General features: G+C 40.8%; 1 protein-coding gene across 2 annotated transcripts in view; it reads left to right on the forward strand.

The window, feature by feature from the left end:
- The window catches only part of PLEKHG1 (pleckstrin homology and RhoGEF domain containing G1), a 390662-nt gene that overhangs the window by 242876 nt on the left and 132641 nt on the right, over positions 1–15145 (forward strand). For both annotated transcript variants that reach the window (XM_029596546.1, XM_029596547.1), the window contains one exon: positions 5446–5969. In XM_029596546.1, the coding sequence (XP_029452406.1) occupies positions 5446–5969 (524 nt within the window). The remainder of the gene's footprint in view (positions 1–5445; positions 5970–15145) is intronic.

Below are 15145 nucleotides of genomic sequence, written 5' to 3' on the forward strand. Positions count from 1 at the left end.
TCGGCAAAAGAGGCAGTGAGAAAGTTGCAAATCAGGTTTCTGCTGCTTGAAGCCTTTTGTGTCGATGGCTAAAGAGCTGACTCATGCGATATTCCTAGCAGAGGAGCTGCAGAGACGAGGAAAGGCTTCTGGTTTTACCCGCCTGGCCCAGTGAGGTAATTATGGATGGCTTTATCACTGGTGCAATGCACAGGTAGGAGAGAGGATAGCTGGGGTGGAGAGAGGAGCTGGAGATATTCCAGCCTTTCATACATGACCGAAATCTATTTTGCTCTTAATATGGCATTAGAGGGCACTTAGATTTGACAAATGGGGGGAAGGCAAGCTTTGTGATGGTTTGAAACAGGCGTTTCTATTGCTTAGGAAGTTTGTACTCTGTATCTGACTTGCTGCCCTTCTGTGGTAGGAGAGAACTGATCTGGAGAATAAATGAATATACTGTGGATTTTTTTTTTTTCATGCAAATAATGCACTATAGGAAAAGAGTAGTTTTTCCCTACCAGTCTATATCATAATGGCGAGAAAGGTAGGATGCACGCAGTATGAAACAAAACTGCCCAGGCAGACATTTGTTTCTCCTGCCTTTGTTAGGACATAGCCATGGATTGTTTGTTTTGTGCCTGTATTAATAAGACTGGGAAAAGAGAGAACCGGACTTCAGTGAAAATATTTTCATTCAACTATTTGGTGCTGCCGGCTTTTTTTTTCTTTATAGTATGAGGTTTTTTTTAGGGCAAGAGTTTTGTTTGATATAGTACACTGGGGAAATTCCCTACAACAGAGATTACTGTGTATATGTGTGTGTGTATATATATATATATATATATATATATATATATATATATATATATATAAATTTTACCCTGGTGGACCAGATTTAGATAACTTCCTGCATTTCCTGTATGTCAATGATAACTTAACAACGCTATTGAAGGTTATTCTGTCAAGTAGGAATGCCTTCCCTGCCCTACCGTCCCCTCCCCCCCACTGACAATTGATTAAAGTAGCCAAGATTTCAGATGATCAGACAAACAATTTAGAGAGGTATATATTTTTTTAATGCTTTACTGCTGAGAATTTTCTTCCTTAACCATTGTCTGATGGTGCACATACCATTAGTATATATATATATATATATATATATATATATATATATATATATATATATATATACGTATACACACCTCAGGTTTGTCATTGAAAACTCAGTAGTCAGCTTATGCATGTTTGAACTATTGCCTATGATGTTGCTATGTGCTGCCATTTTTGTGCTTTTGGTTATGGCAAAAAAAAAACCCCAAACCCAACTAAAAACTGATTTACTTTAAGGAAGGGAAATGGGACTGTCCTGCTGAGCTGCTAACTCTATTGCAACTTGTTCTTGTACTGTTATAGCAGCAATCTGTGGAGCCCATATTACTTTCCAAAACTAATACCGGTATATAAAAATGTTTAAATAAATAAATAAATAAATAAAATATATATATATTTTGTGTGATTCCTGAGCAAATCCATAATACAGGAAATCATCTACGCTGAGAAATATGCATTGAACATTTTTTTCGCAATACTAACTTGCGGTCACCACAAAATGTAACTAGTTAAGGGAGGCCCAAACCTTCCACCGTTCACTGGGATTCTTTGAAAGTGGTCTAGCAGATGGTGTAGTGGACCAGGCTCAGAGCGTGATCTTTACTGGACAGGAACATTCTCCCATTTATGGATGAACAGATTTTCCCTAAAGCGAATGGTGCCCTCCTACCAGTGGCAGGCCATAGGCACATCCCAACCCTGGAATAAGGAGGTTTCAGTAATGCCACAGGTGTTTCAACACAAAAAAATCGGGTGTCTTCAAGTGGCACTTCCACAGATTTCCACAATGCATCCAGTAACAAAAGCTAGTTTTAGCAGCACAACAAAATCCTTATCACAAAGAATTCATTCTTGGCAATATCCAGGCAAAATCCAGTTCTTCAGTAGCAGATTCAGACCCTTACTCACTCCAGAGGCTGAGATAAATGATGAGACTTCCATAGGCAGATTGTTCTCTCTGGTGTTCTCTCTCAGGGTTTCTTCCCAAAAAGAAGTTAGGCCTTAAGCCTAGGAGTAGAGTATCATTATTACTCCGTCCATAGAAAAATGTTGCCTCAACTGGTTTCTGCACCAGAGCAGGGCAGAAGAAAGGCATAGACAAATGGCCGGAAGGAAAACAGGTACTCTGTCCAAATCTGACCCTTTTGTACCATAAGATGCCAATGATGACATGGAGGCTTAAAGATATAGAACCAAGATATACATTCTACTGCTGAAATAGATACCTATTGTTTTATAATGGGAGAATATTAAGTAAGGTTTAGCATCACAAATATATTTGTGATTTTATTTTGAAGCTCCTAGTGCATGTTTGTTTTAAAGCTGGAGATCGTTCAGAAGACCTTCAGTAGATGATCACTTAAGGGCTACTGTTAACCTTTCGTATTGTATGTGCACAGAGCAATACCAGCTGTCTCATAAGCGAGGCTTAGTAATTCAAATGTCTTATCTAATAAATACCATTATATCTTGCATTTTTATATTTTATTTTTTTATTTTTGAGCATGAAAGTGAATGTCAGGACTGGTAAAGCAAGGCTAGATTCCAAAATAGTTGTAGTGTGATTTACTTCAAATGCAAGTGTTCATCCAGAGAAATGAGTCACTTAGTCATGTAACCTAAACAGAGAGAATACGATGGCAGATAAGGACCCTAAGGCCCATCTAGTCTGCCCATTTTGTTTCTTGGTCTCAAGCTATAGACCTTTAATTGATTTCTAGCTTAGCGTTCACAACTAGGGGCACTCTGTGCTTATCCCATGCCTTCTGACAAAGTGAACTGTCCTTGAGAGCTCAATAGGTGCCACCCGCCTCATGTCATTTTTCCTTCCTGAATTCTGTTACTGTTGTCTCTGTCACCATGCGTGGAAGGCCATTCCATGCAGCCACTACCTTTTCGGTGAAGGAATATTTTCAAATGTTACTCCCGATTCTATCCCTGTGGAGCCTTTCTGTTGAAAGTAAATTCTAAAACCAAAGGGGTGTGCATTATTTATATGTTTGTTTGTTTGTCATATCCTCCACCCCATCCTCTCCATAGGGTGTGTATATTTAGGTCTCTTATCATATGGCATCAGTGCATAACAGTTGAATTCCAGAAATGCACAAATTTAAGAAATAAGCATAGCAATAATTGAAAATGAAGGACCATAAGTATCCTCCCGTTTGACATGAATCTAGCTGCATGCAAACTCCTATATTTTCATTAATTCCTTTTCCTAAATATTAATTTATAGGAATGTGCATTCATTTGAAACAAAAATTGGAAAATAGGGTAAATGAGCCCATTTTCATTTCGCATCAAGCAAAATGAATTTGGCCCCCCGAAACCCCCAAATTTTTAATTTTCATTCATTTTATGCAAAGTATTGCAAATAATATGCACTATTACAATACTTTGCCGAAAACAAACATGAATGAAAATTACAAAAAATGTGAAGACGCAAAAATTGAAAGAAAAAAAAAAATGACACACAAAACAAAACCAACAATGACATTCTTGGCCACGCACATCCGTATTCATTTATACACCAAAGCTTTAATATAGGTTTGTATAACTTTTCCATTTTGTAAGCCTATTCTCCTTCACGTGAGAAACACACCGGACCTTAAGATAAGCTATCTATTTCTATTAGAAAATGAAGTATTAATATTGTATTCTCCCACCCTCTTAAATGCAAACTAGTAGTGACAGGAAATCAGGATAAGAGCTGTCACACACACACAAGTGGTGAGAGCATAAGTTTGTGCTTTTCTAAGCCACGCCTGTTTTGGCTTCGTAGGTGCCCATTGCTGCATGCGCCGGCCATGCAAAGAATCCTCCGCACCGTGTGGAAAGCTTGGTGGAGGAGGCAGAAAATGTGCCCTTGAATGACCCCAGCACCGGGCTGCTCCTAGGAATGAAATTTCCGTGCAAGTGCAGCAGATGTGTACCCCATGGTGCAAACTCTTCTTTATTTGCCAAACGCATGCTGAAGTGGACTTTGAACAGTTATTGCATCTGAACTACTAATTGCTGTTGTTTTCCCAAGTCATAAAATTGTTATAAAGTTAACAAAAGCATATCTGAGACCTTTTAAAGTCCTGCATTAAATCTCAGAACTTGTGGCTGTTGGAGATGTCACCCCTGTAGAATTGACAGGAGAGAGAGATGCTTTTTTAAATTTGTATTTCTTTTCCACAGATTGGACATGTGGGGCTTTCTATACTGTTAAGTGCTGTTTTTTTTTGTTTTGTTTTGTTTTGTTTTTTTACAAATTGAGCAACAAAAATTAACTTGATGGCACCTGAAAACAAGAGCGCACACACTGAGGGATGGGGAAGTAAAGTCCAGGCACAGAGGGCATGAGGCGTGCTGGAAAAGGCTGGGTAGGCCAACAAGACCCAAGTGGTTGCACTGCTTGCATCTGTGCTGGGGCAGTGCCCCTGGCTGTAAATCTGTGAAATGAGCTCTTAGTCTGCTTTCTCCAGCTGCTTACTATAACACTGCAAATGTGCATCACATGCTCACGTAAAGAAAGGAAAAATAAGATTGTTGTACACGTTGCTGCTTTCTTTTTCCTTCTGAGGTATTTTGTGTTGATTGATCCATCTTCATCGTGAGGTATTTATTTAATTTTGGACAAAACTCTCCTAATCTCAAACTCCGCGTTTAATCTGGTAATTCAGAAGGAGAGAAGGGAAGGGTTTATTGGATTGCAATAATATTAACGCCGTAAATTGGCAAAGTCCCCAATTGCTTGTCGAGTTGGTATCAACATAAAACCCAGAATGGAGGCAGAGTTTGATATAATTTTCTTGCCTTTAGTTATAGAGCCAAAAATGTTTTTCTGTAAGTAGCAGTCACTCTGTTCTAGAAACCTCTAGAGGTTAAAGTGGATTTGTCAGTAATTTATTCATGATCTCTTGTGTTTTCTTAAGGGATTTTTTACACTGCAGTAATTGTGCACTGAGCACAAGCAGTTGGTACCCGGTGCTGTGCAAATCAGTAGCGCCGTGCTTGCCCTGCAGCGCTGCCATCCCATGGGACCTAATTGCTGCGGTGCCTGCTTAATCGCTTTTGGATAAAGTGAGGCGCATGCATTCCCGGGGGCCTTGCTTTGGTTTACATCACAGAGGCAAGTGGCAACTCTGCGGCTGGAACCAAAAAAATATTTCTGCTGACAATCGAAATCCTAATCATCGGATAGAAACTTTAGACTCTGTTTCTTCTTTTAGTGATAACTTTCATGTGATATCTCAATTATATCACCCCTTCCCAACTGCCTAGTTTTCCTTTTAATTAACTTTAGCACTTTGTTAGAAAATCAGTATAAAAGATATATTTTTTTTTCTTTGTTTGTGTATTTCTTAGATGACCACCGTGAGCCTCGTGATGTCTTACCAGCCGTGAGTGAGGTCCCCAACCACGAGACCAGATCAGCGGAAGATTTCCACCGGGGGAGCAGGCCTTTCCGCTATTGTGGGATTAAGACCATGGAAGTGTCCGACAGCGACCGTCCCGTCAGCTTCAGCTCCACCTCATCCTCCGCCTCCTCCAGGGACAGCCACTGCTCCTTTGGCAGCAGGATGACTTTAGTTTCCAACAGCCACTTGGGTCTGTTTCACCAGGACAAGGAAGCGGGGGCCATAAAACTGGAGCTGGTTCCAGCTCGGCTGCTGACGGCTGTTGAGCTCGCGAGAGGCGGTGGGCCAGAGGAGTGGAACTCCCGGGAGAGCCCACTGAAGAAAGTGGAGCCGAAAGGCCCGATTAAAACCTGTGCCGGGTCCCTGGCAAGTGAACCCACAAGTCCAAAGCTCCTGTACGTGGACCGAGTCGTCCAAGAAATCCTACAGACCGAGAGGATGTATGTGCAAGATTTAAAAAGTATTGTACAGGTAGGACACTTTTTTTAATAGGCCTGATTTTCAAAAGCATTTACATGCTTAAAATTGGGGTTTACATGTGTAAATGCACTTTACCTTTGCAAGTGAGCTTTTGAAAATTGCTACAATGTTACTTTTATATGTGTATCTCCTTTGAAAATTCACCTGGATATGTAAAAGATCAAGCACCCAAACATAATGTGGAATGGTGAATGCCATGATGGTGAAGTCCACTCCTAAGTTCCAGATTGGTTTCTGAAATCTTTAATACTTTTGTTTTTATATTTGTCACGTGTCATGTTGATGTTACAGGCTTGGCATTCTGGACCCACGGGGGGTGTGCATCATTCTGAGAGGGCATAATGCATTCCCCGACCATGTCTGTACATCAGATATTTGATGAAATGTAACTCAAGATAGGACATGCATGCAACCAGGTTGTAGGTAACCTTAATAAATATAGGCCCTTAGTAGATGGATGTGCTTTTCCATAAGTTGAGAATGTTTGCTAATTTCCACAAGTAGACTAGGAATCTTTGAGGGATAGAAAGGGACTATGAAGCTAAGCAGGAGATCTGGCTAGGGCATACCATCTTTATCTTCCATCATGTTCTTTGTTTCTGTTATATTTTTTCTATATGAAATTTATTTGTGACCATAGAGAGCTATAATATCCTTCCAGCTGATAGATACAAATGTGAGCTGATTTGATGGCATGGTTTTTCCTCTCTGCTATCGCTAGAATGACAGTTGGCAAGTTAAAGTTTTGCATGTAGCATTAGAAAAAACAGGCAAGGTCATGAGGACCCGCAGCGCTACAAAAGTGGCTCATTTTGCATGCTGCTTATAGCGCTAACGTTTCACAAGTCCGGAACCATGATGATGAGGGTTTAAAACTGAAGAAAATTTAAGTCAGATGGGAAGGGACGACTGTTTAGCTGTTACGGTGTATCTGTCCATTGTGAGTGTATGGACAACGTGAAACTGCTGTGGGATACAAGGGAACTGATTAATGAGGAGGTCATGATGTTCTAGTTGCAATAGGTGTTCATGCTGCAGATTATTGGACCATTTTTGTCATTTTGGGATTACTTTGCCTACAGCATTTTACTACTTATATATAATTGAACTGTCACAGATCATAAATGTGTCCACCCTCTGAGGGAGGAGCAGTTAACCACAGGAGAAATACTAAGATAAATCCTTGTGTGTTCACTTGCCTTGAAGGGGGTAAGACTGCATCCCCAATACCACACCTAGTGCCCTTTCATGGGTAATCCCTTATTTGTTTCACAATGCACCATAGGCAGTCAACACCCCAAGAATAAACACTTAACAACCTTTACTGGCAGGATTGTAAGTAAATAGGAATAAGAGGACAGAAAATATATAAGAACAGAAAAGGAATTATAGTATTGAAAAATGTATTAAACTGGCAGATTCCAATTTAAGTAAGCAGTGAAAATGAACCAGTTCGCGCTGTATTTGCCTGGGCAGCAGAATGCACTTGGGCTATACAGTACAACAAGAGGCGGGGGGGGGGGGACCATACAGCCCAACCCAAGAGATACTTTGCATCAAAGTATTCATAAAATAATAATTAAAAAAAAACATTCCCCAGATTGGTGTGCACATAATGATGGGACCCGGCTGAAATAAATGCAGAAGGGTGGTAAATGCTCCCAGACTGGAAGCTGTAGCCTGACTACCTTTAACTCCCTGCAGGTGTAAACCAACCCCCCCAATCCTTGGCTTTTTTATCCCGTGCTGAGGGACAGGTACAGCTGAAGGCTGGGCTATGACTAGCCTATCCCAGAGAGAAGTGTTCGGGCCTGCTGTCCACGCAGGAGGAGTTTATGCTCCGTGTGCAGCCTCCCACAGTTAATAGAGAAAGAGAAGGAACTTATCCTCTGCTTGAAATAGCTCTTTGAAATTTTGGATTCTCTCTGTGGCTCTTGGGGGGCTGGGAAATCCTTGGTGATCATCTTCTTGTAGAGGCACACGGTCTCCTTCCTGCAGCTGATGCCAAGTTCTCACCCAGATTCAACCTCTGCTCTCCTCTCTCCAGCTGCTGCTGGTCTCTGCCCTCTAACCCTCAGCCCCAGAGAGAAAATGTCACCTTTCTTTCCTGGTGTGGCTCCCATCAGCCATTGGGCTTTCTCCTCTGCTGGCTGCATAAGGGCAGGCTATACACTTTTCCAAACATTTTCCTTTGGTTTCGTGCTTCACAAAATTTGCTGCATTTGATTGGGATTTTGTGATATTAGAATGTTCGCTTTTGCACCCTCTGAAAAATCGGGTTAATGATGATCCTAGCGTTTCAATTGATACTCCTGATGTTGTCCACAATATTAGGCAACCCAGATAAGTGAATTGTACTAGGGTAGGATTGCATTCCTCTATCAATACCATGGAGGGTAGTGCATGCAAATCTTTCTCAGGCATATTCATTGTAGATATCCTGAACAAACCTGGCTTGTTTTTTGTATTCGAGGACTGGAATTCTCCATCACTGGCTTATAACTAATTTCTCTTTTCCACTTAGAAAGATTTATCATAGTATTGCATTTTATTTATTGCATTACAGATCTTAGAAACCTGGTTAACCAACTGGAAGTTGCACCTGATTTAAAATCATTTTGCTATTGTGGAACTACTTTAAAAAAAAAAAAAAAATCTGCTCTGTTTAAACAAAAAAAAAAAATCTTGTTTCTGTGTACATTGGGTTTCCTGTCATTTCATGCCCCTGGCAAAAATCAATGAATAGGGGGTCCCTAAAGATATCCAGGCAGGGAACATTGTGTGAGGAGAGAGAAAGATTACAGGCTCTTGAAATCTAATCCCCCTCTCCCTAGAGCTGCATCGACCCGGGGAGAGTTATGGGAAGGAACATTAATCACTCTTTTTAAGGGCGATTGTATTTTTTTTTTTTTTTTTTGTGACCAACTGTTTTCTTATTAAGATTTGGTGGTTAGCTCTGTGAAGAGTGGTGGTCATTTTATTTCCCCTTGATGCTGAAATTAAAGAAACTGCAGATCAGAAACATTACCTGCCTTAAGGATGCTTGAATCTGTAGTCCTTGGAATTTCTGTTATAAATTGCCAATGAAATCAAATTCAGCTCTTCCTAGGAGGTATTGCTGAAGTACTCAATTATTTTATTACTATTATTATTATTATTATTATATTTTACTAGCGGCGGTCTGCTTTGCAGGTTGGCCATATCTGGAACGACATTGAACGAGTGGGGTGTGTGCATGTTAATCGGGAGATGATGGTGGTTTTCTGAATAGTTTTACATGCTCTTCCCTTTAAAAACTTCCCAATGAGCACCAAGAATTTTATTTATTTTTTTGGGACTGAACCATGAACCTTAATACATTTGTGTGAAGCTGTCAGGGCTGGCACCACTGCTGCCCAGCAGGAGCGTCCTGGAATGAACTGCAGCTATCGTATGTAAACTTAACAGCACAGAGCTGGCAGTAAGAGGGAGAAGCCTTTGTTCCATGTTAGGTTGGTCTGGTGGCACTTGCAGGAGATGCCTGGGGTGGTGAGGAGTGGTGGCTGATTCCTGGGGGCTTAGACCCTGATGATCAAATCTCACAGCTCTATAATCTTATATCGGGCTTTGGCCTCTGCTCATGTCTGCTTTATGCTGGGGCCGGGAGCGGTGTTTTCTCTCTTATTTGGTTCATTATAAAATAACTTTCTTTTTAAAAGTGAGCATATTTTTGTCAATGAGAGGTTCTACCACTAAGTTGACCCCTTAAAGATTAAGGGGTCAATTTTCAAAGGGTTTAGGGGCCTAACATTTGAAGCTGGGCTCCTAAGTTGGCTATTTCGAAAATGTACTAGGGCTGAGTCCCTAAATTTAGGCTCTTAGTTCCACTAGGAGTTAGGGAGGGGTGGAAACAAAGTTAGGAGTTTAGCACTGTTTTTCAGAATTAGGCACCTAATTTGGGGTCCTAGATCTAGGAAAATGAATGGCAGGCCTAAATTTATGTAAATTTTCAGCTGCTAACCTAGGCACTTAAGTTTGATTGTAAATAGATCCCTAAACTGGGCACCCAACTTAGGTCCTTACATTCGGAGCTCAGCTTTTCTTTTGAATATCGGCCTCTGAGAGTAAAAGTTGAGCGTCAGGCCTGGCTGCCTCTGCCGCTGCTCCTGCGAGCTGCTGTTGGTGCTGTTGAAAAGATGGCTACTATTGTGCTGGAAGGGATGGGATAAATTACTCCCCGCTTTGCTGTCTGTTGACAGTGCAGCCTGGTAAATGCTGTTCTAAATGCAAATCTATTCAGAAGAAAGGGTGAGAGCTAAATCTGGTTCTGCCTTTTAAAAAAAAAAACCCTCAAAACCTCTTGTTCTTTTCCCTGAGATGCGAGAGCAGAGAGGGAAGTGAATTAAACCGCAGAACGCATCCTTTTTAGAGTATCCTTGGCATTGTTCGAGAGGTGGTTCTTTTATAAAAGTTGTTATCCTTGCAGGAAAGTGAATGTGGGCTTGTTGGCACTTCACGTGATGCACTGTAATCGCTTGGTTGTGCAGAGGGCATGCAGAATGGTAGAGACGGGAGAATATGATGACAGATGAGAAGCATAAGGCCCATCTAGTCTGCACCGTTTACTTCCTGGCGCAACAGCTGATCTCTGGCTCTCCCTTCACTTCCTCACTGATAAGGATCCTCTGTGCCTATCCCATGCTCTTGAATTGCCTTACTGGTTTTGCTTCTGCTGCCTTCCTGGGAGGCTCTTCCATGCAAGCCACCAGCCTGGCTGTGAAAAATATTTTTTAATGTTACTCCTAATGTAAGGCAGCACTTGTGCTATAATCTCTGCCTCTTGGCACAGGAGAAGCTGAACAGTTTTTGCTGTTTGTTCTGACTGAGGATTCCCAGAAGCTCCATGTAGAGAGGATTAGGGGGGTTTCCCCCATAGATATGAGGCAAGTTCCTTAGGGAACTTGCCTCATATCTATGGGGGAAACTCAAGATGTGGTCAATCTATGGGGGAAACTCAAGATGTGGTCTTGCCAGTGTTTTATATAGAGGCATTGTTGCTTCTAGTTTTTCTCCTGGTGCACCCTAGCATTTCTTTGGCTGTTACCATTTGCTTTTTACTTTTTTTGCATCCTTGAGATCATCACATATGACCAGCACAAGATATCTGTCCTAGTTGGTGCATGCACTTTACCCTCCTCGCAGGATTTTTCTGAACCACTTTTTTTGCATTAAAACGTAGCTGCCAAACTCTTTACCATTCCTTAAGCCTACCTAGAAGACTCCTCATTTTTCTTGTCCATCTACAGCACCCATCCTGTCGCAAACAGTATTATCTGCAAAAAAACAAACCTTGCATTTTAGCTGCTTTGCAAGGGACCTTCATTTTCCGTTTTTATTTTATTTTTCCCCAGAATTTATCAGTGTGTATTGCAACAAGAACAAACATGATATTTACCTGGGAAAATGACTGGTCCCTTTTTTTTTCCCACTGATGTAATGAGCACTGAAAAATTCATGGATAAAATAAAATAACTGAAAATAAAGGTCCCTTGCAAAGGAGCTAAAATGCCAGGTTTGTCTTTTTGCAGATAATACCGTTTGTGACAGGATGGGTCCCTAAATATAAACTATGAACAAAGTGAATGGAATCAAATGCAGAACTGATCCTCTGTCTATTTATTTGAACAGTTTCTAAGTCAGTTTACCATCTAGGCACCCATCCCTAGGTTGCTTGGTTGATTTGTGAGCTTCCTGTGTAGGATAGAGATGTGCATCATTTTTTGTGTTTGTGTCGTTCTTTGTTTTTCGGCCGCCATGGAAAATGTCATTTTTTTTTCGGCTCGGGTCTTTTTTTTTTTTTTTTTTTTTGCGAAAAATCGATTTTTAGTTAGTGCGCGCTAACCAAAACCGTTACTTTTTGTTAATTTTTGTTCGTGCACGCTAACAGGAGTTAGCGTGCACTAACGAGGCGTTAGCACGCACTGACTCCCGTTAGTGCGCACTAATCAGAAAAATGAATTTTTGCGGAAAAAACGGGAAAATCCCGATCTTTTTCGGGCTCCCTGAAACATGCCGAATTGGACAATTTTGTTGAAATTTTCCAATTTGGCAAAAACGAATGCACATCTCTAGTGTAGGATAGTGTTAAAAGCTTTATTAAAATATAAGTGCACCGCATCCATTACTCTCCCCTGTTCTGACTCTGTGGTCACCGAGTCAAATAAACTAATCAGATTTTTCTGATATGATCTCTACCTGGTAAAATGCAGTTGTGGATTCTGTAATCTGTTGACTTCATAACAAACCAACTATTCTTTCTTTTAGTGATGATGCCATCAGTGTGCCCATGTTATGATCTTATGTCCTTAACTTTGGACTGACATCAACTGGCTAGTTGTTACCAGCCTTTGTCTTGATGTTGCAATACATAAGAATCATTGATAGAGAATGTACTTGATCACCGGTAAGATGCAAAGCTTATGTACTTGTGTAATTATTTATATAATTAGATAATTTGAGACACACAGAGGCAGAATGATTTTCCCAGTTTCACAGCAGATATCCGTGGTAGAGGGAGGATTTAAAGCTAGGGAATTCTGGCTTGTGTTGGCCGTGCGAAGTTCTAGGATCCTCCAACTGTTAGAGCTCCTCCTCTTGTGTGTTTAAATTGCACAGTCTCTGCTTCTCGGTGGCTTTCAAAGTTGCTGTATTTTGTTAGATAAGCCACTTCATAAACCAGTGTTCTGCTAATGAAAAATGAACTTTAAAACTTTAATTGCCGTCACCATCCTCTCTCTAGTTACCTTTCCCATTCAGAGGGAGCAACCAGGCCAGCATGTTTCATAGCTACGTGGTGATCTCTAATTTTATAGGGATTTCATTTTCTAGTAGATGAGCTAACTATTTTCCTAAATGTATTTTTCCTATAAATAGAAACCATCTGTCTGTTGGAACAAAAGCTAGAACAGCACCTCATAAATTTAAAGCTGTTCCCTATTCTAATTATGTCTGAACCATTTGGCATATGTAGTATTTTGTCTGTTTATATGTAATCCAGCTAATTAAGAACTCTTACATTTGCTGTGCGGTCACATTTCAGTGCTTTCAGAATGCGGACTTTTCAGTCCCTACTATGTTTAAATTGCTTTCAAGCCAACATTGGAGGATTTTTCACGTTGGCTTTCTTATATTCTGATTCAGTTAATGCTTTATCACCACAGACAGCTGAAAAGCCAAATTTAAAAAAAAATGGCAGAAAACTCTGTAAATTCCATTACCAAGATGCAAACTATGCCAACCCATAAATCACAGAACCTCATAGCTACCCAGTGGGAAGTGCTTTCAGAATTAAAGGGTTCCCGTTCAACCTTGTCTATGAAGGAGGTTAACATAACTAATCCAAAAAAATGTGAAGGATGCTATATGGGCGAAACCAGTCAAAACTTAAGGACAAGAATCTGCCCAGATGTAGACTTAACACGTTACAGAGAAGAATCATCTCGCACCTCAGGTGAACATTTCTCAAAGGAAGACCACCTCCTTGATTACCTCACAATCCAAGTAATGAAAGGGAATTTCAGGAGCACACAAGAACGCAAACCATTCGCTATTAGGATTATCAAACACTTTGAAACGAACATGAAAGGATTTAATAAAGATGTTGGCCTTCTCATCCACTGGTGGTCTAGTGGTTAGGATTTGGTGCTCTTACTGCCACAGCCCAGGTTCAGTTCCCCATCAGAGAAGCAAAATTGTGTCCCAAAATAATGTTTACGGTGGGTACTATATTTTAACTGTGTATTGTATGAATTTTACATGATGTATTCCTCCTCGGTCTGTGGGAAAGGCAGCATATACATTTTTTAAATTACAGTTAAATCACATATAGGCCATTTGAACTGTAAAGTTTTATTATCATAGTCTTCTCTCAAACTCCCTTTGCCATCATTTCCCTTTACTGAGCAGTTATGGCATACATGGACAAACCATGGCCTAGCTGACGCTTCACTATTTACACCGAGTGTAGCTGAGATGTTTCTTCACGGATCTGATGAAGGAAGCCTAGTTCTCAAAAGCTAGCCACAGATGTTTTAACATTAGTCCAATAAAAAGGTATTGCCTACCTATAATCTGTTTTCCGACCCTTGTTTCTATGTGATTAAATGGACTAACCCTGATTACATCATCTCCTGTTTTTCCTGTGAATTATATTAATTTCTTTGTGGGATTTTTTTTTCTGTTAAAACTTTTGCTGGGAAAGAGTGATGTGTCCATGCATACATGCACACTCTGGCTCCATTGGGAAACCCACTTGCAGGAAGAGAGTACAGGAGACAGACCTTTGGTGTTGGCTCCAACCTTCTGCTAGGGTCCAGAGTTTGTGTGAGGGTGACAACAGGTGCCATCTCATGGGGAAAAGTAGAAGTAACTAAGGAAGGCTATATAGGTATTGTGTCTGTTTTAGGGAGCATAGGCAACATCAGTTGATGCTGGTAGTCAACCTGAGGAGTGGTAATGGGATGAGATGAGGAAACCAGATGAGCAGTGATATGAGGTGGTTAAGGAGATGGTGAATTATTCTGAGGAGTAGTGAGAGAAGGAATAGAGGAATAGCTGCAATGATGGCTGGATGTGGAGGGAGTGCAAGGAGAACCAAAGGAAGCAGTATCTGGTGCTTTAGTGGGAGAGGGGGGAGTGTTGACTGTAGGCAATTGCTAGTGTGGCCAGCTCTTATGTTAAGAGATTATACTGAATACTGGCGCAAAAGCAGCTGAATGTGATCTAATGCTCCTCTGAGGGTGTCTGAACTGCTGCTGAATTTCTGCCGGAGCTGAGAGATGCAGAAAATGAAAGAGAGGAACCCAAAAAAACAGGTTGACTTGGATCACATGGGGGATGTGTTGAAAATGAAAACAAGGAAAGAGCAAAATGAGAGAAGGGGTGTAGAGCGTTTTGGAGGTAGTCATGTGCGCAAATATCTTAACAAAAGCACAGACCTGGAGGTCACCATGGCAGAAGCAAACATAACTGTAGCTGCAATAACTGAGTCTTGATGTAATAGAAACAGATTGGGATCTGACCATCCTGGGCTATAATCTCTTCAGAAGAGACAGAATGGAGAGAGAGGGTGCGGAGGAGTTCTTATGTTAGGGACCCACTAGTAACCATCGACATAAAGGAAGAGCAGT

This window comes from Rhinatrema bivittatum, chromosome 3 (assembly GCF_901001135.1).
Source record: "Rhinatrema bivittatum chromosome 3, aRhiBiv1.1, whole genome shotgun sequence".
Taxonomy (NCBI): domain Eukaryota; kingdom Metazoa; phylum Chordata; class Amphibia; order Gymnophiona; family Rhinatrematidae; genus Rhinatrema; species Rhinatrema bivittatum.